This window comes from Cryptomeria japonica, chromosome 11 (genome assembly GCF_030272615.1).
Source record: "Cryptomeria japonica chromosome 11, Sugi_1.0, whole genome shotgun sequence".
NCBI classification, from domain to species: Eukaryota; Viridiplantae; Streptophyta; class Pinopsida; order Cupressales; family Cupressaceae; genus Cryptomeria; species Cryptomeria japonica.
The window spans coordinates 673092215-673106472 of record NC_081415.1 but is presented as its reverse complement, the minus strand read 5'-3'; the positions used below and the strand labels follow the sequence as shown (position 1 = coordinate 673106472).

The window sequence follows — 14258 nt, the reverse complement described above, 5'->3', positions numbered from 1 at the left end:
TGTTAGTTCATATTTGCTTTGGATCTGCTTGAAACCCTAACAATTGGTATCAGAGTGAGGTTTTCTTTAAATTCGCAGGACTCTTAGATTTGAGTGGGAGCAATGGAGGATTCCAAATTCAAGGTCGAAAAGTTTAACGGCCAGAACTATCAGTTATGGAAAATGCAGATGGAGGATTACCTGTATCAAAAGGATTTGTGGTGGCCATTGGAAGGAAAGGCAAAGAAAGCGACCACAATGTCAGATGAAGAGTGGGACATTTTAGATAGAAAGGCACTGGGATCCATTCGATTGTGCCTTGCACCGTCTGTAGCATTCAATATAACAGAAGCAAAAACGACTGCAGATTTGATGGCGACATTGGCAAAGTTGTATGAGAAACCCTCGGCTTCGAATAAGGTATTTCTTATGAAGCGTTTGTTTAATTTGAAAATGAGTGAGGGAGGATCTGTAGTAGAGCACTTAAATGAATTTAATACAATAACCAATCAACTGTCTTCGGTAAAAATTACCTTTGTAGAAGAGGTTAGGGCTCTCTTGATTTTATGTTCTTTGCCAGAAAGCTAGAATAGCTTGGTTATGGCTGTAAGTAACTTTGTCTCTGGTAAAAATACTTTGGTATTTGATGATATTGTTGGTGTTATCCTAAGCGAGGAAATGCGAAGGAAAAGCACAGGTGAGACTCAACATCATCGGGTAGTGTTTTGAATATGGAGAACAGAGGAAGATCAAAGGAAAGAGGAAAAGGCCCTGGGAATGAGAAGTCACGAGGGAAGTCAAAGAAAGGACGCTCTCAATCTAGAGGAAAGAAAGATTGTTGGTACTACGGAAAGCCTAGTCATCTAAAGAAAGACTGTTGGTCCTGGAAAAACAAAGGAGACAAAAATGAAAATGACAATAAGGAAGCTAATATTGGAAGTAATACTTTACAAGATGCTTTAATCTTATGTTTGGATAATGTTAATGATTCCTGGGTAATAGATTCTGGGGCTTCATTTCATGCTACACCCCATAGAAAATATTTTCTAGATTATGTTCAAGGTGATTTTGGACAGGTATATTTGGGTGATGATGAACACTGTCAAATTGTTGGAAAATGAAAGATAAAGATCAAGTTGCAGAATGGAAATGACTGGTTTCTGTAGGAGGTAAGACATGTTCCTAATTTAAGAAGAAATTTAATTTCTGCAAGGCAACTAGGTAGTGAAGGTTGCATAGTTACCTTCTCAGACAGTATGTGGAAGGTCACTAAAGGATCATTAGTAGTAGTTAAAGGTGCGAAGGTAGGCACATTATATCTATGTACTGGTGACACTTACTCTACCCTAGTTGCTACAGATAAATTTACTACAGGGACAACAACAATAGATGTTGCAAGAACAAATTCGATAATGTGGCACCATAGGCTTGGGCACATGAGTGAGAAAGGGATGAAAATCCTTCACTCCAAAAATCTATTGCCAGGACTAAAGAAGATTGATTTAGAGTTCTGTGAAAACTATGTTTATGGTAAACAGAAAAGAGTCAGATTTCTCAAGGTTGGGAAAGAGAAGAAGAGTGAGAAGTTAGAGCTTGTGCATTCAGAAGTATGGGGACCGGCTCAGGTATCATCTCTTGGTGGCTCTTGTTATTATGTTATTTTTATTGATGACTCAACCAGAAAAACATGGGTATATTTCCTAAAACAAAAATCAGATGTTTTTGAAACTTTTAAGAAATGGAAAGCTTTGGTTGAGAATGAGACAGTAAAAAAGTTGAAGTGTCTCAGATTGGATAATGGAGGTGAGTATTGCAGCAAAGAAATTGAAGATTACTGCTCCTTAAATGGGATTTGAAAGTAGAAGACAGTTCCAGGAACTCCAGAGGAAAATTGTGTGTCAGAGAGAATGAATAGGACTATCATGGAATGCTCGAGGAGCATGAGATTGCATGTTGGATTGCCCTTACATTTTTTGGTAGATGTTGTACATACTGTTGTCTATTTGATAAATAGAGGACCTTCAACCCCTTTGGATGGTGGTATTCCAGAGGAGGCATGGACTGGTAAAAAGGTAAATTATTCTTTTCTGAAAACCTTTGGTTGTGAAGCTTTTGTCCATATTGATAAAGAAAACAGAACCAAGCTTGATGCTAAATCTCATAAATGTACCTTCATTGGATATGGGATAGATGAATATGGCTATCGGTTATGGGATTTTGAAAATAAGAAAATAATTAGAAGTAGAGATGTTCTATTCAATGAGAAGGTTATGTATAAAGAACAGATGCAGGAAAAGAAGCATGAATAGGACAAACAAGAATATGTGGTGTTGGATGAGATTCCTGAAAATGAAATGCCACAGGTACCTAATGCTCAGCAACAACAGATTGTCCCACAAACTCCTGCAAGTGTTAGACATTCTACGAGGTCAAGTAGACCCCGTGAAAGATTTTCTCCTTCTTTGTATTCTATTTTATTGACTGATTTTGGTGAACCCGAAGAATATGAAGAAGCAATGCAGGTGGATGCCAAACAATAGTGGGAGCTAGGCATGAAAGAGGAGATGGACTCCTTGATGAAAAATAAGACTTGGGACTTAGTCCCTTTACCTGAAGAAAAAAGAGCTTTGCCTAACAAATGGGTTTATAGACTGAAGGAGAAGGAAGGAGGTCAGAAATGATATAAGGCCAGACTTGTGGTAAAAGGTTTTGCACAGAAAAAAGGTATAGATTATGATGAAATATTTTCTCCAGTTGTAAAAATGACTTCAATTAGAACTGTACTTAGTCTTGTGGCTGCAGATGATTTACATCTTGAACAATTAGATGTCAAAACAACTTTTTTCCATGGAGATTTGGAGGAGGAAATTTACATGTTGCAACCACGGGGATATGAGGTCAAAGGTAAGGAGAACTTGGTGTGCAGGTTGAAGAAAAGTTTGTATGGCCTAAAGCAAGCACCTCGACAATGGTATTTAAAATTTGATAGTTTCATGGTTGAACACGGTTATCATAGATGTCATTCTGATCATTGTGTATATTTTAAGAGATTGGATAATGACAGTTATATTATCCTATTGCTTTATGTTGATGACATGCTTGTTGGTGGGTCTAATATGCAACATATAAATGATCTTAAACAAAAATTAGCCAGGTCATTTGCTATGAAGGATTTGGGTGCAGCTAAGCAAATTCTCGGTATGAAGATTACACAGGACAGAAAAAATAGAACCTTGAATTTGTCCCAAAGTGAGTATATAAAGAAGGTGTTGAAAACATTTAACATGCAGGATGCAAAAGCAGTTAGTACACCTTTCGCTAGTCATTTCAAATTGACTAAGGAGATGTGCCCAAAGGCATAGGAAGAGGTTAATAAAATGTTTAACATCCCGTATTCATCAGCTGTTGGCAGTCTGATGTATGCAATGGTATGCACAAGGCTAGATATTGCACATGCAGTGGGAGTTGTGAGCAGGTTTATGAGTAATTCAGGTATGGAACATTGGAATGTTGTGAAATGGATCCTTCAGTATTTGAAAGGAACCACTATGAAGACATTATGTTTCAAAGGATCTAATGTTGCTCTGAGTGGATTTGTTGACTCTGATCTGGCAGGTGATATTGATTCACGGAGGAGTACTACAGGGTATGTTTTTACTATAGGGGGAACTGCAGTCAGTTGGATTTCTAGGTTGCAAAAGGTTGTTGCACTTTCACCCACTGAAGCTGAGTATGTTGTTGCTACAGAAACCAGCAAGGAGATGATTTGGTTACAATGTTTTCTAGAGGAATTGGGTCAGACACAGGAGGATCGTCCATTGTATACTGATAGCCATAGTGTCATTCATCTTGTGAAGAACTCTTCTTTTCATTCAAGGACAAAGCACATTCAGCTCAGATACCACTTCATCCGGACTGTTTTGGAGGAGGGTCAGTTACGGCTTGAGAAGATTCACACAAGTGAGAATCCTGCCAATATGTTCACGAAGGCAGTTCCACAGGAGAAACTGATTTCTTCATCAGTTTCTGCTGGTCTTCTTGATTGATAATTGTGGAATTTATACCAGTGGAGTCCTAGTGTTTTATCCAGCGAATGTTGCATGTACAGTGGTGTTGTGTAGTATCAGTCTCCAAGTGGGAGATTGTTGAAATGTGGCGATTGATCAGCAAAGTATTGTACACTCAGCACGTATCCTTGCTAGGGTCAAGGGTTGGGTCGGGCCTCGGGCAGGGGTTCGGGGGTGGTAGCCCTTGAGAAAAATGGGGGTTCGAGGGCGGGAGCCCCCGAGAAAAAAAAAATTGTTGATGAAAACCGACATTGTAATAAAACCCTAAAAAGGCCGACTTTGTTTTTGCCCTAAAAACACATGTTATAAGCGGCTGGGATGCTTAAGGCATTGTAAGGTTGATGTACTGTTTTTGCTAGATAATAAGAAAGATTGGACGGCTGTGTATGGTGGACGTAACCCATTCTGGGTGAACCACGTTAAATCTCTGTGTTATCTATGTCCCATTTTATTTCTTTATCTTTTGTATTTAAATCTGCATATAATTGTTAGTTCATATTTGCTTCGAATCTACTTGAAACCCTAACATACTCTACATGCCTTTTATTGTTATACTATTTATGCCCACGAATGTGTATACCTTTGTGTATAATGAAAATGTTGTACCCAGTTTGTTGTTCATGTATATGCCTATGAATGCGCACATATGGGGTTTTAAGTTATACTATATATGATTGAGAATGCCTATATGTTGTTTACTAAGTAATTCACGTCAACTCAAAAATTAATGGCAAAAGCAATATCAAGTTTGCAATTTATGTCAATATTCAAATTTCAATTTTGAAACAAGAGGACGAGAATCTAAGATTCCATACTGAACAAACTGGAGCAAATCATAAATCTTTCCAATTCAAATAGGCATAATATCCTTCTAGTCTTTTAATTTTTTTGGACTCAGTGACATAAGATGAGACAAAAGCCTAAGAAGAGGAGGCAACGACCGAAAATTACTGTAATGTCCCCTTCCTAATTTGACCTAAAATCACAATTGCAACAAATTAGGGTTGCATCTTATCGAATAAATCTTTCCTCAATAGTATGCTCCTGGATTTGGATCTTGCAATCACAATACAGGATATATATATATATATATATATATATATATATATATATATATATATATATATATATATATAACGCATTGGGGGAAGAGACATGATGGGTCCGCCCAAAGCCATTTCTACACCAAGCCTAAGAGTGGATGTCTACCACAACCCTCTTGCTTGGCGACTAGTACTTTCTTTCCTCAACCATGTCTTGTCTCTCTATAGATAATTGTCATCTTGTGGAGTCGGGTGAAGGTTGTAAGGGGATACTTGACTCTATAAGTGCCCTCTTTGCCCTAGGCCGCAATGGTCCTTCTAGGACGGCCTACTTGCGAGCCCGCTCGCCACCCTTCTCTTACACCTCAAGTTAACTCATCATTTTTAGTTAACTTGCATCCTATCACCATAGAGGTACTAACTGGCTTGCAATCATTCATCTGAAATCTTCTCAACATGTCTTTAGCATACTCAGTTTGGGAGATGAATATAACTTTATTTAGTTGTGATATATGTAGTCCAAGAAAGTAGGACAACTCTCCTATCATTGACATCTTGAATTCTAATTGCATTTGATCAGCAAATTCTTTGTACAAACTGTCTTTATTTCTAGCAAAAATAATATCATCTACATAAACAACAACTATAATCATGAAATTACCTTCAATTTTAATATATAAGTTGATGTCAGCACATCCCTTTTGAATCTTTGTTGATGTAGATATTTGTCCAGCCTAGAGTACCATGTTGTAGGTTCCTATTTCAGGCCTATACAATGCTTTTCTTAACCTACATATGAAGTCTCCATTCTCATGTAATTGAAATCCTTCCTGCTTCTCAATGTACGCATCTTCCTCCAAATTTCCATTCAGAAAAGCAGACTTTACATCCATTTGGTAAACATTATAATCTTCGTATGCTAAAAAAGCTAGAAACAATCTTATGGACTCAAGTCTATAAATAGGGGCAAATGTCTCCTCAAAATCTATGCCCTCAACTTGTTCATGTCCCTTGCAAACCAATCTTACTTTATTTTTAACCACTTTACCATCCTCATTCACCTTGTTTCTATAGACCCACTTTGTGCCTATGACATTTTTATCAACTGACCTTGGCACTAAATCCGATTTTTGTTTTTCTCTATCTGTTGCAATTCTTCTTCCATTTCCTTATTCCAATGAGTACTCTTGCTAGCCTCATTAAAATTATTTTGTTCTGGTTCAGTCAAGAAGCAAAAATTTACTTGTTCATTGTTTGCAACATGCTTCCTTCTTGTTTGTACACCTCCATCCTTGCTGCCAATAATCTGATCTTCAAGATGATATTTTTGCACATACTTGCTGGGTGGATTCTTTTTAGTTTCCTCTTCTCTTTCATATTCTTCTTCCTTATCTTCATAACATGGTTCCTTAATCTAATTCACAACACTTTGATTTCCTTTTTGCAAGTCCTCATCAATTTTTACATTCACACTTTCAACAACCTTCCTAAGATGTTTTTTAAAGCATTTGTATGTCTTGTTGTGAGTTGAGTAGCCTAAGAAGATTCCATCATCACACCTTGCATCAAAAATTCCTAGTCCATTCTCATATCTTCTAATAAAGCATTTGCTTCCAAAGACTTTAAAATGCTTGTTAGTAGGCTTCTTGCCATACCATAATTCATATGGTGTCCTCTTGTTGTTTACTCTCAATTGTGCCATGTTTAAGGTGTATACTACTATGTGGACAACGTCTCTCAAGTAGACATCAGGAAGATTTGACTCATTAAGCATTGTCCTTGCCTTTTCCTTGATTGTCCCATTCTTTCTTTCTACAACACCATTTTGTTGTGGTGTTGTAGCAGTAGAATATTGTCTTCTAATAACATGTAGTTCACAATATTCTTCAAACTCATTTGATGTGAACTCACCTCAGTCTGATCTCAGACATTTCAGCTTGTATCCACTTTCTCTTTCAACCATTTTCTTGAAAATTTTGAACCTCTCAAATGCTTGTGACTTATCCTGCAAGAAGGTAACCCATGTCATCCTTGAATAGTCATCTATGAGCAACATAAAGTACTTCTCACCATTTAGAGCTCTTGTTCTTGTAGGACCACATAGATCAGTATGCACTAGTTCGAATGGTCTTGTGGTTGAATATTCCCTTGTCTTAAAGCTCACCTTGGTTTGCTTTCCTTTCTAGCATTCATCACATATAGTGTTTGTTGGTTTGGTAATCTTTGGTATGTGTCTTACATATCCCTTTCAGCTTATTTTGACAAGATTGTCAAATTTTATATGGCCTAATTTTTTGTGCCATAACCAACTTTGATCTACTTGTCTCATCATGCATTGTGATTCATAGCATTCTTTCAAGTTTTACACATTATCATTAGTTCATTTACCTTCAGCAATTAATTTTCTATTGCTTTCTTTTCTTATTTCACATCCCTTGGAGTCAAATGTAAACTTGTAGCCTTATTCATACATTTGACTTACACTAAGTTGTGTTTTAATCCTTCAACATAGTATACATCATGTGTTTTCAACTGACCATAAATGTTTAATGTTCCTTTTCCTTTGATTTTGATGGGTTTGTCACCAAATCTCACTAAGCCTCCATTCCAATCTTCAAATTTGATAAACTTTTTCTTATCTCACATGTGTCATGTGATTGGAGCATCCACTATCGACAACCCATAGGTTTTTCCTCTTTGCATGCCATGTTGTTTGCACAATCAAACTTGATTCATTTTTGTCACTTTTCTTTTCTATGCACACTTGCTTGGTTTATTTTCTCTTCTCTCCTACAACACTCTGATCAAACGTGGTTTTTGGTTACACAGCTGAAGTCTTTTTATGTTTACCAGCTCTTGACTTGTAGTTCTTTGCTATATGAACATAGTTTTGATAATAATAGCATTTTATATTTTTATTAAATGATGATACAGAGAGTTCGCCACTTGACTGAAATTTTTCTTTCTACACTCATAGCTTTTATGGCCAAACTCATTGCAATAAAAGCAAACAACATTAATATCCCTTAGAGTAGCAAAATGATTCTTGCTTTCATAACTAGGAGGAGATCTATTCATAAACTACAATTTGAAATTTTATGTCCATATGCATTACATTTATAGCAATAGCCATGAAATGAAAAAGCATACCAGTTGTTATTATTGAAATTATTCCACATTTGCCTCCTTGGAGCAGCATATCTCGGTCTTATAAACTTCTTACTCATATCCTTAAATCTTGTGAAGCCATCATTATCCAACTTTGGCTTTCCTTTTGGATCAACGTGATTGTTTCTTGTAGCAACAACAACATTATTCTTCTTTGGATCAGCAACATGTGTCTTCATGCTTTCAGTAGTAGTATTTAAGTCTATCTTCTTTCTTGGAGCATTGCTGACCTTGAATGTTTTCTTATGATCATTCATGCTTGAAGATACAAAAGTTATGTCTCTCTTTTATGCTTCAACACTGGTAGAACATTGTCCATCCTCATATCCTACAACTGTAGAATCCTTTGAATGATTTTTCTTCTTCAACATATCATCCAATGCATTTGTGCTCATGGGGGCTTCACTAATTAGGAAATATCATATCATGTGTGTTCATATTGGGGGGTTTAATATCCCAAAAATGAGGGTGCAATATATTGCCCATCGGTGAAAATAGCGGGTTTTTAATTCGGGCTATGAAAAAATGCAATATTTTGTGCAAATAAGGGGGCTTTTAATTTACGTTGGGTATTGGGAGGGGGTGGGAAAAAAAGGAGTTTAGGGCAATATTTTTTGAAAATAGAGGGATTCTTTAGTATGCCATGAACGCAGGTAATATAACCCAGGTTCACTAATTGAAGCCCATGTGTTTGTGTTGCTTTCACATTTTAGCCTCAGCTTGAGATCGTCCTTGCACTTCTCAAGCTCTTTCCTAAGATTCACAACTTCTTGTTCCAGCTTTTGACAATCTTTTTCTTTGGCTTCTAATTCTGATTTTATAACTTCACCTATCCTCTTAGCTTCTTCTAGTTAAGTTTTTAAGTTGTTGATATTCATTTCAGATTCTTCAAGTTTCTTATTCAACTGATTTTGCTCCTTTATGGCTGACTTCTTTCACTTTTAATACTCTTTCCTTATGTTGTCAAGTTATTCAAGAGAACATATTAGATCTCCTTGAAGATCAACCTCAGCATCAACATCCTCTTCCTCATTGTCATTTAAATTTTTAGGTTGTGCTCCACTTTGCTCCTCATCAAGGACCTCTTGAGCCATGAAGAGATTAGTTTGTTTTTCATCTTCACTGTAATACTCTGCTGACTCACTTTCATCATCAAAAACATCACCATTAATAGTGTAGAGAATTTTCTACTTTTGAAAGTTTCTTCTAGTAGGATTATAAAACTTTTTACTTGTATCCTTGACATCACCCTCATTATTATCTTCCTTCTTCTTATAAGGACACTTGTCAGCAAAATGTCTTATTTTACCACAGTCAAAACATTTGAAGCGAAGATTTCCTCTATACTTACTTGATCCTTTCTTTAATTTCCTTACAAAGTTGGCTTCAACATCATCTACACAAATTGCAGTCTCTTTCCCTTTGTTCTCGGAGGTGAAGAAAACTTCTTTCTTTGACGGTTCAACACTTATAGTTCTCATTTCATATGCAAATAATGAACCAAAAAGTTCATCCATGGAGAAGGTTTTCAAATCTTTAGCTTCCTCAATGGCAGAGACCTTGGTATCATACTTTGTTGTTAGAGACCTCGGCACCTTCTTCACTATTACTTCATCTTCAATATTTTCTCCAAGACCTCTTACTGCATTTACGGTTTCATCCACCCTTTGTAGATAATCAACAATATTTTCTTCATCTTTCATCTTCAGACTTTCAAACTGAGCTCGGAGATGTTGCAATTTAGCCTCCTTTACTTTCGCATCTCCTTCATAAATTCTTTGCAGCTTGTCCCAAGTTTCTTTTGCAAATGTGTAGTGAGTAACTTTAACAAACTCTATGTCTGACAATCCACTAAGGATAGCATGCTTGGCTTTAGTATTGTGTTCATATTCCCTTTTTGCATCAAGATTGGTAGGAGTGGTAGGGACAGTATACCCATTTTTGACTGACATCCAGACATCATATCCTACGGATGACAAATATGTTTCCATTCTTCTACTCCAGAAAGCATAGTTGGTGCCATCAAACATTGGTACTTTAGCAATGAAGGATTCATTCTTAGCCATTGTGTTCACAAACCAAAATCTACCCAAACTGGAGAAAGCTTATCTAATAGGGAACCTAGAGCTCCGATACCAATTGAAGGAACATAAATGGACCACTGAGAGGGTGGGGGGGGTGGGTGAATCAGTGGTTACTTAAAAGTTGAACTATCTAAAAGATCAAAGCTCTATTAATCAAGTTCAAGCAACAATAAGAAAATATATCAAACCAATATGTACACACACATCGAAGGCAAACCCACAACACAACATATATGAGGAAAACCCAAGATAGGAAAAACCTCTCTCAGAAATGATGCTAGAGTTTACTGCTCTAATCCAGCCTCACAATGGAAATAGTCTAATTACAAAGTTTATGGGCACCAACCAAAAGGAGAACCAACCCCTGATCTGAGAACCCACTCATATGATTACAATAAATTAATAATGGCTATAGATTGAATACTTCGTTACAAATGATGTTTTGTAACATGCTATGTTTTCCACACCTGAAACTGAAACTGCTCTTTTCAGCTTACAGGCTTTGTCTTCTGATTTCTAATATCTGCAATAGCTCTCTGCACTCTATTTTGTCTTTTCACCAACTCTTTTGATCTCTTCAATAGCTCTCTACACTCTATCTTGTCTTTTCACCAGCTCTTCTTATTTTTGTTCTGATCTCTGCTCTTTGCTTAGCTCTTACTCTATTCCACACAGTGTGAAATACACATTGTATTTCTTACACTCTATTTTCTTACTTCTCTTGCATTTACAACAATGCACTTCAATTCACCTTCAACAACAAATACTCAACACTTAGCAATTTCTTCATCTACATCTTTCAAAATTGATCACAATCTTTTTACTTCTTATAATTTTCCCTCCAAAACAAGTTTTCCCTCCAAAGGAAAATTCAAAAACACTTCTCGAAATCAAGAAAACAATCTACCTTGATTTTTGCCTTCTGATTTTTTGTCTTTCTCATGTTGTCTTTCTATTTTCATCTAGCTAAGTCTATGTTCTAGCATGATCTTTGCATGCAACACTCATTCTCATAAATTAAAATCCTACTTGTTATTTTCTTAGCAACCATATATTAACATCACTCTTTGATTTGTCATATACATGCCACATCCTCCACATCTCCTTTAATGTTGTCGGGTCAGACTTGGTTAGACATCCATGTGGATCTCTTATGTATCGGCAATTTGTATAAAACATGTCATGTTTTCAACCACTTAATCAACACCTACGAGATGGTGGGACTGCACACCTTCTTCCACTTAATCACCCCACGAGATCATTTTTCATTAGACTTCCTTCATGTGGGTTGGTGGGGCATGGTGCAAAACAGGTCATTTGATCTACTACGCAAGAAATATCATTTTCGCCAAGACATCTCATGTGTCATAGCAAAAGATATCGCTATAACACCAAGGACCAACAAGAACCAAATTGCATTTTGCCGAAAAGAAAAGTTACAACGAAAAAGACTTTTTTGATAAGACATATTCAATGCTACACCAAAATTGGAATATCGATGTCACTGTGAGTCGATCATAACTGAAAGAAGTCTTATAGAGGCACTCACCGAAATGCTTTATCACAGTGGTGCAAAACATGGTGGGTTTACCACAACACTTTTCTCTGAAGATTTATCGACAAGAATTGTTCTCCAAAGTAGTCAAGGCATCTTGCCGAAATGAAATCTCTCATCGATAAACTCAGGCACACAATGAGTGGTGACAAATACACTATGTGATCGACATGAAAAAGCTTCCATGCATTAGTGCCAAATTTGAACCAACACTTCTCCCTTTGCATCTTGAACCTAAATCAACTCTGCACCTGTGTATGTTGACATCAATGACAACTCAATGCCAACAAGCACCTGCTTTCTTCATTTTTAACCTAATCGAGCGTATAGTCTTCATTATTTACACGATCGTGTCCCAATTCGCCCTTCCCATTTTCTATCCTGATGATATTATTTTCTCCCCATTTTGAGTTTATGATAATATTTTGTCCTTAGTTTCATCCCATTGGTGTTAGTTTGTTCCCTTGTCAATTCCACAATGTCGGTTTGCCTAATTTTGTCCCAATTATGCCATTTTGCTCCTGTTTTGGCCCTGTTGCTTCACCTTTCCTGTTTCCTATCCAAATCGTATCATTTTCTCCCCATTTCAAGTCTGGGATTTCATTTTGTCCTCAGCTTCATCCCCTTGGCATTATTTTGTTCCCTTTTTTATCCGATGATGTCTATTTTGTCTTGAACCCTAGCCCGGTTATGTCATTTTGCTTCCTTTCTTGGTTCTTTTGCTTCCCGCTTTCCAGTTTTTGTCCCATTGAGATCAATTTCTCCCAATTCCTATTTTATGGCATCATTTTGACCTCTTCTGCTTGACCTAATTTTCCAATTTTCATTCAAGTATTCCCAATTTCTATACGAAATTTTCAATTCTTTCCAATTTCACCCATTTTGGCCAAAATTGACTTAATTTGACTTAATTAAAGTCCTCGAGTGTTAGTTTGACTAATTTTTCCTTTTAGGTTTAATTAATTATTTAATTAATTAAGCTCCCTTTTACTAATTATTCTCCCCGATTTTAATCTTTCATAATATAACCATCTCTTAATATTAATTAAATTATTATATTATTTAATTAATTTCAATATCACGCTTTAATGATTTTAATTATTTAATTAAATGTTCAATTTCTATTTTCCATAATTGAGTAATTTATTTAAATTACTTAATTATCTAATTACGTCATAATTAAATAAATATCTTTATTTATTTAAATATTTATCATAATTACCCTCCTAATTTTCAAAAAACCGTATTTTTTGAAATATCTCATTCAAAAATATGGTGTGTATCCTCGTAAATCTACATTTTTCTTTTTCCCCACTTTTTCCTCATCATCTTCATCCTTTCTCGAAAGGCATCTTTTTCATACGCTCAATTAGGTCCATCCATCTGATAAAAAATCCTTTTGATCTTGTCCGTTCATCAAGTCTCTAGTTTTCTATAAACTGGGACTTCTCTTTCAATCAATTCATCTAGTTTTCAAGTATTATTATTTTGTCACATCAATCAGCTATTTAATTTTCTCGTCATCGTTATGTCGAAAGAGCTTAATAATTTAATTTTGATGCATTGTTATTATGTCCAGCAATCTAACTTTGAAGCAATCTTACTTTGTCAGATCATTTAATCATCTAGTTTAGGTGAAATCATTTAATCTTATAATCACATTTTCAAGTATTCCTTGATATCATCTTTGCTTTCATTCATACTTGCTCCTGCACAATGAGAGCGCATTAAATTAGAGGAGAAAGAAAGAACAATGGAGCCACATTGAAGGAATGGTGATATATGCTAAAGAGGAGAAAAGGGTTAGGAGTTCTAATTGCATACAATAATCATAAAGCATGCAATAAAACCTTTATACCTTTGTCTTCTTAATCCAAAATTTGAAATGATTAATCCAAAATTGGGCAGCTGACAAGGTTAATTTAAATTTAAAAATTGGGGCTCTTTTAATTAACCACTTAATTTTAAAAAAATTATTTGAAGTTTGATCCAAGATTGCAATTTTAAATTTGAGGTAGCTCTAAAATGATAAATTCAAAATTTAAATAAACCACAATCTCAATTTTAAATTTAAAAATTAGGGTTTTGAAATTAACCACTTAGTTTTAAAAATTAAATTGGAAATTAAACTAGCAAGTGGAAATTTGAATTTTTGAAATTGAAACACACTCATATCTGAAATAATTAATCCAAATTAAGCAATTCACAAGCTCAATTTTGAATTTTAAAATTAGGGTTTTAGTGAAATTAACCTCTCAACTTTTAAAATTTGCAAGAAAATCAAACTTGTAAATTAAAACTTGAACTTTAATTTGCATACGCACTCATATCTAAGAGAATAAATTAGAATTAAATTTGTAAG

General features: G+C 35.5%; 1 protein-coding gene across 1 annotated transcript; it reads right to left on the bottom strand.

The window, feature by feature from the left end:
- Positions 1–9444: 9444 nt before the first annotated feature.
- On the bottom strand, positions 9445–10248 carry LOC131860394 (uncharacterized). Its single transcript, XM_059214800.1, has one exon. It carries the CDS (start codon positions 10246–10248, stop codon positions 9445–9447), a length of 804 nt encoding a protein of 267 aa, XP_059070783.1.
- Between the last annotated feature and the right edge of the window lie 4010 nt (positions 10249–14258).